Source organism: Coloeus monedula (genome assembly GCF_965178545.1).
Source record: "Coloeus monedula genome assembly, chromosome: 3".
NCBI classification, from domain to species: domain Eukaryota; kingdom Metazoa; phylum Chordata; class Aves; order Passeriformes; family Corvidae; genus Coloeus; species Coloeus monedula.
Window position 1 is genome coordinate 95795773 of NC_138783.1, and position 12771 is coordinate 95808543.

Genomic DNA, 12771 nt, shown 5'->3' on the forward strand with positions numbered 1-12771 from the left:
AGTAAGTAGGATTAGGAGAGGCATAGAAATTACGCCTTTCAAATTAAAACAGATATATCCTATGTCAGTATTCTCTTCTGATAATTTTCAGGCAGGTATGTTCCACATTCTTACATATATATACATATTACTTTAATGTTATTATAGTTAAAAGTTTTGATTGAGGAAACAAAATTCAATGAAAATCAAAGGAAGCATGCACTTAAGTTATACACCTACACAATTTATGAAACTGACTCTGAGGGAAATATGTCACTGACAGTCAACAGGTTTTAAGCCTAAGCCACTTAAAAAAAGATGGAACTTAGCCCTTAAGTGACTTACATGCTAGTAAATATTCTGCTCACAGAATTTTTCCATTACTTTTAATTGTTGTTATTATGACTCCTCAGTTGTGTATATATAGTCACCCTCATCATATTAAACTTTTTATACCCAATCCAATCCTCCATTCTTGCCTTTTAACAGTTGCATAGCTGATTACACAAAATAGCAATGCAAGTGCAGAAAGAGACTATGTGAGGGAATGGGAGAATGCTCTCTCTCATTGAACATACTGGAAGTTGTCATACTTTCTTAGGATTATATTCAAGAAAATTTCTTTCATTTCTTTCTTCATTCTGAATGTACACTTTTTGTGTTTAAAATGCATCAATTACTTTACTAGGGAGCTAGGCTAATATTACAGTAAAATTGCTAAAACTCAGGCAGGCCCCTATTTCTAAGGAAAGAAATATAAGTACATAATATATTAAGTGAAAGACAATACGGTGGTTGGAGAGAAGACAAATGACACCTCAGGGTGCACTGGAATTTTCCTGAGGAAAATGTTTTGGTTTTCTTCAGAGAAAGGAGAAATGATACAGGTTTTTATTAATCCAATTATGATTAATTAATTAATTAATTAACTGCATTATTAGGCATAATTTTACAATATGCACACCGAAAGGCATTTAATTTTGCATTTCAATGGACATTTATATCTATTCACTGAAAAACATAAGAACGCCCACAAGTTACTGCTTTTAGAAGGGTACTTGAGCAGTGGAGCACATCCCACTGCAGCCTCTATGATTTTGGGAGCCTAATTTCCTTTCCCTATTTTCTGAGCTTTATTTTTGCTTTCGTTCATACTCATTGTCTTCTGTAAGTCATTCTCACCTATCATACTACACCTTCTTGTTCTCTACATCACATCACATGATAAAGATGCTTTATGTTCATGAATCTAAAAGCTTTTAAATTAGAGCATATTTCAAACAATACTGTATGTACACACTTCATAAAGATGAGGGTGACTTTTTCTTACTGGAAATAAAAAATATATAAATGTCTCTTAAAACTAAAACGAAAATTAAAATTGAGTCATAATATCTTGATTTCTAACAACAGTAATCACAAAAGCATTTACTTACTTTTCATTACAAATATGAGATTTTGTGAAAGGGAATCTTTATTTTTTTCTATCGCACCAGCAATTTCATATGTAACCTATAATAGAATATTGTGACATCATTAGTCATGACCAATGCATCTTTTATAAATCTCACAGCAGTAGAAATGAAGCTATGCTTATTTCCACTCGACAGTTAAAGGCTGGCACCAGGTAGTATCTTTTGGCATTTTCTAAGTGCCAACAATATTGACCAGAAGAACCGGCTGTTGAACACCATGTGCCTCTGCAACTATACAGAAATTTCAGTGGACTGATTTTAAAATATTTCCACAATGCAAGGCTTTGAATCAAATATGTACTGTAAAGCAGGAGACAGAGCCCTAAACATTGCTTTCCCTGTAGGATGAACAAGTCACTCCCAGATCACAGATCTCCTTGCCAATGGGAAACTGTCCCCACTAACCGTGACAAAGCAATCCAAGTCCCAGCTCACATGCAGGACAAGTTCCAAACATATCCTTTGGAGGCAAGTCCAGTCTATCAGTTATGCACAAATCCCATTCAAGTTTCTAACAACTACACCCATAAGGATTTTGGGTCACCTCAGTTGCCTGATGTCATGATCTCAAGAACAGACAGTTGGGTTGTCCCTGCATCTGTCATCTGACTGCAGATAAATTATAACACATGCGGTTGGCACTCTAAAAATTGAGCAAAGTCCGAGTACTAGCCAGAGGTCCTAAGGGTAAATCCAAAATGAAGAAATACAACCAAATGTCTCTTTTAGTACTGAGCCCATCCCTGAAGACACTGTATAGAAAAGAAGAACTAAGACAAGGAAGCAGTCACCGAGCACAGTTGTTTTGTTTTGGTTTTCTTAACTTTGTATGGGGATGGAAGACAAACAACTAGCTAATTTACAGACTTTGGATATAAGAAGCTCTGGCTTGCACAGCAATAGAACCCAAAGGGAACTCTTAAGTGAGAAAGGAAGAAAATTACAGATTTCAGTACATGCATGATTAGGCAGGTACTAATAGGAACTTAGAATATAGTTCAGTTTTATTTACCTTGGGACCATGTTTCTATCTAAAGCCTTTAATTTTTTGTATTGGATCTATATCCTAAACCCCTTAGGTATTTGGGGAAATTTTATCCTTGTACATTTAATAAAGCTGTAAATATATAATTAAGATTAGTAACACTAATCAGTGCATTAATTTTCCATTGGGTCATTTGACAATTATGCAATGCTATCTTGCTCACAAAAGAAATTATATGACTTGGAAGTGTATAAACTGTTAGAGTGAGTAATTGTCAAATGATGTAATTACTATGGCATCTGACATGAAAAAGGTATAACAAGGGAATTATGATTCTTTTCCATGACAGATGCAATGTTATGTATTTTCTAATTGCATTTCCTGAGAACATACAACACAGTTAGCAAACTATTAGAATACTTTAAGTATACTATTAAATGCTTTTAGTGTACTCAACATGAATGTTGTACCATACCATAAAAGGTAATTAACAGAACTTATATGACAAATCCATAATGTCAGTTCCTAATTGAGTGTCTTGGGCTTTGACTAAATTAGAAGAAGAGAATTAGTATTGGTGGGAAGAGTAGGTAAGTATAGCAGTGGGAGATAGCATATTATGATTAAATGCCTAGATTGAAACAGGGAGAAGTTTCAGTACTGATGCTGGTATAATACATCACAAACTTCTAGAACTATATTTATAAGACATATTTCATATCACATAAAATAGATAAAAGTTAGGAGGATTCCCTTTTATGAGGAAATTGCTAACGCTCTTAACAATTTTCCCATAGACTTGGTAAATTAATTCACTGCCTAAAGACATGAAAACTGACTCAATGAAATGACACTCTAGGGTTCCATAGTCATTGCTAGTCCCACAAAATAGAAAAAGAAATAAGTCCTTTTCTAGCTGACAATTTCGTTAATTTAATCTTGCCCTCATCAGAGATGCCAACCTACATGCAACCTAAAGCCCATCTATTTCCCTCAGTTTTCTTCCATTGTGTTTCTTAAATAAACCTGGCCCAAACTCTGCACTGGCTGGTACTCAAGCACAGTGGATAGCTATTCTGGGGAGACATAAACAAGCAAATATGGCATGCTTTAGACAGGAAATGTGCACTCACTGAGATCATGGGTCCAGTATTATAAAACATACTCCTTATTGTCACTTCCATTTATTGCAGTTGTTTGCTTTATGTTGCTTTACGTGATGAACTTTTTGGGAGTAGACAGTATGCAAACCTATGTGTCTGTGCTAGCCAAAGGAAACAAGACTTTTATATACTATCTGAATAGCTGAGCTATTTTTATTAAAGAAAAAAAAAAACAGTGTGCTGCTCCACACTACATTTCTTTCACTGTAAGAGATTAAAACAAGAAAGGGATTTGCTTTCCTTCTAAATTTAAGTTCATAAAGGAAGAGAGCTTAACATTGAGCTTTCAGGGCTCTGCCCATGAAGGTGCTCTTGTCCTGCAGGCTGTATCTCACCTCTTTGTTTAGAATCACTTGACCTGCATTTCCTGCTCAAATCTCTCTTTCCAGAACTCATTAGCATTTCCAGCACCTTTTAAGACTCTGGGTCAAGGAGTTTCACTAATTGCTAAGTATGATAAAAAAACCTTAATTTTATTTGTTTTGAACCTGTTTTCTGGTCATTTAAGTTGGCATAGCTGGTTTTAATACCATGAGAAGTACCAGATACAAGTAAGAGGTAAAACACCTAGAAACAGAACACTCATCAGATATGCACCGAACTGACTTTGGGAACTGCATATTCCTCTTACCTTGTTACATATTCTTTCCTCTTTGCTTCATTAATTATCTTCATGCCAGAAAATCAGAAGAGTGTGCATATTTTCTTCTGAACTAAAGTATCCTCTCTCATAACATCTGCCTCACTTAAGGGTTTTTCTCCAAGTTTATTGGATATGCCAATATACTTTATCAACAGGACCACCTTTACACATAGTTTTCATCAATTCCTTAAAATACTCTTCTTTTTTTGGTAAATAATTTTCATATCTTGTGATAGGCCAAAAAAGCTCATGGTTAATGGCAGATTTAGCAGGAACCCTAAAACAAACTAGGAAGATGCCACCTGGAATACTAAGAACAATTTGGCTGCATTCATAGTTAAAAAGGGAAATTTTACTATTTTAGTAGCAAAACGTAACTCAGAAACTCACACTTTTGCCTGTGTTTTAAATTTTAGTTAATAAGAAAATAATTAGTTCATGTAGTAAAAGAGAAATTTTTGATAACATGTCCAGGGACAATTTAGTGCACAGAGAGACACTTGCAGTTTCTAATTTTCTGCCAGTACTTGAATGTGAGTGATATGCTTGCATGTGACATTTTTTAAGGATCACTGGGTTTATCAACCTCCCAAAACAAGCCTTGTTAAGCAACGAGTGAGCTAAATAATTTTATAGTCTGTCGAGTCTTGCTCTAGCACTTTGAAAGAATAGCATTTTGAAAGAAGGAAGTATTTGGAAACAAAATAGAAGGGTGGGGGAAAGTGTTTTATCATTTTCTCCTGTAACTGAGAATCCCAAATCAAGACTACTTAAAGAAAGAAATAGAGAGAGAAAGGGAGAAAAAAGCATGACTGTCATGCCTGCGTGAGAACCAGAATCTATGTCAAGTAGCCTTTATAGGCCTTGGTACAGCTTAGACAAGATTGATTTGATTGTTGTGTCTGGGGATTCAGCCTGAGGAAAAAATAGAGAAAATGAAAGCATCCTTATTGATTAATCCATCTCCTTTTGTCTTTTGATTTAGAGGTTCAGTTTCAGAGTCTGCCTGGGATATACAAGGCATTTCAGAGAAGACTGCCTTGGTGAAGGTGAGCTGACAGCTGAGACGTACTTTTGATACACAGGTAGCTGAGAAATGAAAGATGCTGATCTGCACTTAAAGGAACATTATGTGCACTGGATTATAAAGCAAAGAAGTTGGTCTTTATGTCTGGTCGGTTTATTACAGTAGGATGAACCAAAACAGTAGAAAGGCAAACAGTGACAAGGGGCTTATCTAATTTGCAAATTCAAGTTTAATTTAAACAGCAGAAACCTTAAATTATGATAATGTATTATTCAGATCACATGAACAATGGGGCAAATAGATCATTATCTCAAATACCGGTATGTTAAATACCACTATTAGGTAAAGCTGAGTCTCTTGGCAATGTGCTAAGACAATATATTTCTGATTTACTTATTGATATGTTAATTCTTCCCTAAAATTTTCAAAAATAAAGAACTTTGAGTCCTTGAGAAAGTTCAATGACTGAAATGTTATTCAAAAATCATGGCTACTGACATGCCCAACAGTTCAAAGATATAATTCATGTGAAGCCCTTCCTTAAGTGAGAGCCCACAATGTAAATATTAATGTTATCAATAAAAGAGCCTAAACATTCAGTATTACAGATTCTCAGGATAGTTTCAGCTGATGGTCAGATGGACCCATAAAGCCCTTTGCTACCTCAAGGCAAGCTTGCAAGGTGTAGCGTGTGCCTCTTCCCCCACAGATAGTCTCTGCGAGAAGCATCTCAGGATACTCACATTCATATCAGGCATCAGAAACAAAGCAATGCCCCAGATGAGCAGAATTTTTCTGGAAGAAATCAGACTGCCAGTGTTCAGAGAAATGTGTTAAACAAAATTCAGATAAAGCCTTTCACCAGGATTTTTTTTTTTTAAGTCATAAAACCCCTAGATCATTCTCTTCTACCTTCTGCCTGAACAAAACAGACAAGCTTTTTGTCTTACAGCACTCAGATACCAAGACATTAAACAGCTCTTAGAAAAGACTCATAATGTGTCAAGGCATTGTAGGATTCTGTTCAGCTGTAAAATTAAAACTGGGAGATAAAGTAAAATACTTGATATGATAAAGTACTGATGCTCACAGTGGCCTTTGCTAAGCATGTGTTCGTGTGTGTTCACAAGCAATATATCACATTGCCCATGCAGAAACAGACAGATTTAATCTTGTTCAGGCATAATAGCAAAATTCGAGAGAAATGAGGCAAAATTAATTTTCTCTTTTCCACTGGATCATTCTGTCACATTTTTGTGAAACAATATTCACTCTCAGATTCAACTAAAATATCTGATTTCTTACATGTGCAGAAGCTAACTTGTGCATATTGTTTCCTCTTTCTTCCCTCCAAAACAGACACGAAAATAAGAAAAAAATCCAAGGTCTCTCAGAATCGTATCATACACGCAGACTTTCTTAAAAGTATTAATTCAGCCAGAAAATCAAGCGGTGATTCCAAATTATTTGGAATTTTTCCCCCCCCCTTACATGTTACTTTGAGCCTCATGTGCGTTCTTTGTCTCACTTCAACCTTGTGCTTTCTTTCCTTTACTTCTGACCCATTATCTCTTCTCTTTTGCTCTCAGTACTGCCTTTTCTGGGATGGTCTAAGGCTCATTGTGCTTGGGTCAATAATATGGCAATTTTAGTCTTAGGAAAAGTTGCTGAGCATGAAGCTTAAGGGAATGGGAAATACTTCCCAATTCATGTTACAATCAATCAAAAAGACTCCATAGTGGAAGAAAAGATAATTTTTTTATGAGTATCCTGACACAAAATTTCAGAATATATGAACATATTAGAGGTCTTTAAAACTGCATGGACACATCTGTATCATCTGTAATTATCTCATAATATAAAGCTAGATATATCACTTTTGTTCACAAAAAAGCTGTCTGTCAATCTCAATTAAATATACAAATGTAGGTCTTTTCAGTGAGGAAGTATTTTTAATTACTGCATTTTCCAGTTTAACTGCACTTCTGAGTTGCTAAAATAGCTACTGCACACGTCTGAGTAAAGAAATTAACCCAGCTCATTCTGGACTTTGACCTACATCCATACACTATTGATAAAAAGAAGCCCGAATTACAAGAGTCATAAGAGGTTCATACCAGGGCCAACATAGAATATTAGCTTTTTTTTTTTCCTAGTTGCCTCAGAGTAGCAGCTCTTTAAAACTGGCTGTGAACTACATTGCAGTTACAACTCTTGTTACCCAGAGAAATCAGGATGTTTGCCTTCACGTTCTAACACACAGCTTGCTGCATTCAGTGTGACTTCCTCCTCAACTGCCAGCCTAGACACATCACCTGAACATAAATGATTAATGCTAGAAGTGAAGACTTTTATGTCTGATTACCTGTCACAATTTATTGGTAATTCTTTCTCTAACATCTAGGTCTGATTCATCTTTCATGTAAATACGGAGAAGCTTTATCAAGTTAACGGAGTGAAATTCAGTGAAAACTGTGGTAAGTGAGAGCCCCTCATTTTAAATTTGCAGATCTCTGAAGGCAACAGTGCAGGGTAAGATGGCTTTACACTGCACTTACTTTAGACCCATTTAATTGATATCAGACTATAAAAATGGGTCTCAAAACCTGCAAAACTATATTGATACTTTATATATGAAACTCTTATTTTTGAGTGCCAATAAATCCTGATATATTTAAAAGCCTCATCCTTTAATAATTTTCATAAAGCATATATCACCAATGACTTCTATAAAAAGGTGCTAAATGTAGTAATAGCGCTATCTAAAGAACAGCATCAGCAGTTGTAAAATCTGAGCTTTTCATATTCATGTTCTCAACATATGAAGACATACTAGTCTCAGAATAAACTCAATTTGTATCATCAAAGCTTATATCAATACATATCACAAAGCACTGGAAATTTCAATCTATGATAGCTAGATAACAGTTCCACAAGATACCAAAAATGCAAGTGTCTTTAAGGATTTAGCTCAATTACTACTAAAGCAAGGAGAGTTAAGCACTTGCAAGAGGACTTTTTTGTTTTGGCAGGGCTAAGCATTTTACTGTTGTAAGGACGCAAAAAAACAACCTGACTGGAATAGTTCCTGGCCAATGTAAATCAAAGGATCTCCACTGACTTCAAAAGAATGTGTGGATTTACATTACTTGGAGAGCTGTCTATTTGTTCGCGCTTTCAGATTAAATGTCATTACTATTATTAGGAAAAGGTCAAACCAAGTGTCTATGTTATAAAACAAAAATCTAAACAACCATTCAAGGCTAAAACACATGTTAATGAGAAGTACCCTCTTTTACCACTCACAGTTTAACTTTCAGAACTAGGCACCTGAAATATTGGTCTTAACAAAACTTCTGAATGCTTCTTCAGAGAATAAGGCAAACATGTCTCTCATTTTGAAGAAATGTGCTTAATATTCTGGTTGTGATTTTAATGTAGATGCCGTGCTGCTGCTTCCATGTCAAGTTTTTGGGTGTGGAATCTTTTTGAACTTTTATGATAAATTTGTCTTAACAGAACTGCATTAAAAAATACTTATGTAACAAATATAAAAAAAGTTTATAAATTAAATATCTGAAGTTCATGGTCAGTTCTTTATTCCATCCCTTGAACTCCTAGTAAGTTTCATAAAATCTTGGTTGTACTGTTATCTAACCACTGTGTGCCCACATTCCTACCGACAAGTCCCAGTAGTGGAGGTATTCAAACCACTTAACTTTGGCAAATAATTTGATTCTAAGTAGATGGCCTTGTGACGAAAGAAGAACTTACAGGGAGTTATTCAGAGTATTTGGGTTAGGAACTTAAGCACTACTCAAATAGTCCTTTCCATAATGACCGCATTTCTATCACTGGGCAGGAACAAATTGCTTGTGTCAAAACACAACTCAAGACTTCCATCAGCCTCATTTCCAAATGGGGAGCCACAAAATAGATCTGTCTGCATTTTTACCACCGTCAGATTATCTAAAAAAATTACTAACCCTTTTAACACATATCTAATTTGCTTGCTTTGACTTGTGGGTGGTTGTGGGGACAATGTGAAAATGAAGTATTGGAAAGGAAAGGGTAAGAAGCCTATTTAAAAGAACTGATTACACTTTTCCTGTGAACACTGCAGGCAGGGGAATAAGAAAAATACTAATCTAATTTTATAGTCATACTGAAAGTCATTTAGCATGTTCTGGACTTTTCTAGGAAAAAGAAAATGACTACTAACATAAAAAAGTGGGGGTTTTATTTTTGATTTTTTTTACCAGATTTATGCTGGTAACCCAGGTATCTACATATATAGCAGAGGAGCTACAGGGAACCTGTACTGTTCTGGAACCACATCAGTATACAAAGTGAAGCCAACTAAAATGGCATTAAACATTTATGCTGAGGGATTTGAATCACCCCCTTTATATGGAATGCTTACAACAAAGAAAAAATTCAGGAGCCAGAACTAGGTAGCCTGTATCCTGCATGCTGTGATGTAAGCTACACTTTTATACACTAGACATGGCATTGAGATTCTAAGTTGCCCTCTGAAAATTTATCACTTGACAGTGAAATCTTATTTACAGCCAGGAGTTGGAGAAGCCATGTAAAATTTTGTTTTGTTTACTTTTTTTATTAACTGCATGTAAATGATATTCAAACAGCTTACCCTCCCAGCATAATGCATAACAGTGAAGGTGGAGCCCAGATCCTTTGGGGCAAGGTTACCATTTCCATCTTTCGTGGAGGAATAGACTGTATTTGTGTCTGATGTATCCAGGTAAGACTGAATGCGTTTAGAAAGACTCTGTTCCACTGACCAAATAGATTGGCTTTCTTCATCCAGCATTGACAAAAAGCCTGATGGCTTCTGAAATGAAAAATAGATTTGTCTCATTTTATACAGGAGCAATAGAATTTCAGTTCTTCCTTGTAGAGTAACACAGCTTGTAATTTAGTAAACAGAAACATAAATCACCTCAAAAACAAAGGAAAAATATAAAAGATTAAAATATTTTTTTAAGTGTTCAAGGCATGTTCTTCTATAGGAAATGCAGGGAACAGTATTTGAGTTGCCAAAAATGGTCACTATTGACAATCTTTTAGAAACTGATTGTGTTACTTGCTTCTTAGAAGTTGTACTCCAGAAACAAGTTTCAGGCACTAAAGAAACTGTCAGGCTCACAAAAGAGCCTTGTCAGTCCTACGGCAGCTCAGTCACCATGCCACAGTGCACAGATGCTACACATGAATCAGTACAGGCAGGGAGTTTCTGTTGCATCTTCCTCAGCCCTGAACTGTTAGTGAACTCTGTGAACCACTGAGCTGTGGCCTCTTTGACCTGTAACCTTGTCTGAAGATTCATAAATTGGAAAATGCAAGGAAAAGTTTGTAATTGTCTAACATGCACAGACTGTGAATAAACATACATGGTGTAAAATGGATCTGGAAACTACCTGAAAGAAAAAATCCAAGGCTGCAGTATGGTTACCAGGAGAATACATCGTTTCCATGGCAACTCCCTCTTGTACACATTCTGCTTGCTCTTGTAGGAAAAGCACCTCATCGATGTACTGGTGTATCTTCTCATTGGTCATGTTGACACACAGCTATTGTAAAATGAAAAGAAAATGAGTATTAGACATTTACTGGATAATTCATTGATGTAGGTTTTACTGCATGTCTAATATTGAATTTGATGAAATGTCAATCCACAATATGTTACCTCTCGGTAGGCCACAGATTTGGGAAGACCCAAGGGAAATTTAGGTTTTAACAGCTATTATTATTAAATTGGGAATACACAGTTTTCTGCCTGAACAGTTCATTGTGCATTCCACATAAGAGTTATCAAATATCAGCATTATCAAATACAGAGCAAATTTACACTAATTCCATTGAATAAAGTAGGATAACTCTACATATAAATGGTTAAATTTAATATTCTTCTGCTTTTTGTATTCAGGAAGGTTATATAAATAAAATGTGTTTTTAGGAAAAAAAACCCCTACAAATTTAAGATCCTGAGTCTATAGTTCAGTGCTAGAAAGACAAAATTGTTTCCACATATAATGTCACTGAAGTCTAAAGCAATCTCTGAAGAACTCATTGTGTTTTACCAAAATACATAAAACACCTAGGGACATTTTACTAGATGTTGCTCTCCATTTTATAGATATTCTAAGGGAAGGCTAGCAAGAAAATGGTGTTACATAGAAAAGTTCAATGTTTGGAGAGATAAATAGTGTAGAAGCTCCTCAAATATTTTCTCTGATTGCCTTATAGGATGTAAAACAATAGATTCACAGAAATCTATTTTCAATTAGAAACAGGTGGGAATTGTATCAGCTTATTTGTGTGCTTTTGTATTTTATTCAAAGCTCACCTGCAAAAACAAGTAAATATTTAAAATCTTGTGGAATAAACGTTTTAACTGCTTTTTTGGCATTAAAGTGGAAATTTTAGTTGAAAATTTGAAAACTTCCTCTAATCCTACATTAACTATGACTAAGAAAATAAGAAAACAGAAACTCCTAAAAGGGTGGAAGAACACTTCATATGAGGAATGATACAAGGAATGCCTGCATGCATTTTCTTTTCAGTCTAAACCAGTCTCATATTTGTATTGGCCAGCCATTAACTGTATCTTCCATTAACAAAGTGTGCAAAAGCAATGGCACCAGCAAGTCATATTAAAAGGTATGAAATATTTAGATCAATCCTAAAATTACATGGAAGAGAAACCAATTAATGTGTAAGAGTTGCCTGAATTTTCCATTAACACCTCTTGTTAGTATAGCCAACTTGTACTTGCTATACAATGCAATGGGCTAGTGTGAAAAACAGCAAGAAGAAATAAGACAAAGCTCATTTTACAAGCAAACATCTACTATTAACTGTCTTTACTAATGCATGACAGTGCAGACAAAAGACAGCCTCAAATAAAACCAGTATTTCTTTTAAAGTGGGATTTATAAACCTTCCGATTGTTATCTAGTTTTATTAACAATAGAAATATACAACGGACTTCCAGTACCTACTTATTTTGTGGAAAAGACAGCTTTTTTAACTCTGTGCAGGCAAAATATGTTTTACTGATCAATTCTGGAATTCCAATTACAAAATCTTTCCAGGAGCTTGTAAAAATTATTTTATAAGGCAGACAAGCTTACACTTTGCAGGATATGGTAAAGCCTTAAAATGATGCATGCTGTATATATTTTTATTTGCAGGTGACTTATTTAGAGAATGAGGTCATTCAACATTACAAAGGTGTATTCTACAATAAGAAAAGCTGTCAAAATCTCTATAAACTTAAGCTGACTTTTTATCATGAGCCAGTCCCTTCAAATTCATTAAAAAAAAAAGGAAGTATTTGAGAACCTAACTGCAGCAAAATTACTGAACTACACAATTTGAGACGAAGGAAAGATTGTCTTAGACACATCTTCAAAAGATCTGATAAATAGCATTGGTTTTAAGTAGAAAAATAAATGGAATAATATTTTGTTGAA

At 35.0% G+C, this 12771-nt stretch overlaps 1 protein-coding gene across 1 annotated transcript in view; it reads right to left on the minus strand.

The window, feature by feature from the left end:
- The window catches only part of MYO16 (myosin XVI), a gene marked incomplete at both ends in the record, with an annotated part of 287015 nt that overhangs the window by 83716 nt on the left and 190528 nt on the right, over positions 1–12771 (minus strand). Inside the window, 3 exon segments of the mRNA XM_082277664.1 lie at positions 1416–1491; positions 9927–10127; positions 10714–10866. Coding sequence (XP_082133790.1) covers positions 1416–1491; positions 9927–10127; positions 10714–10866 — 430 coding nt within the window.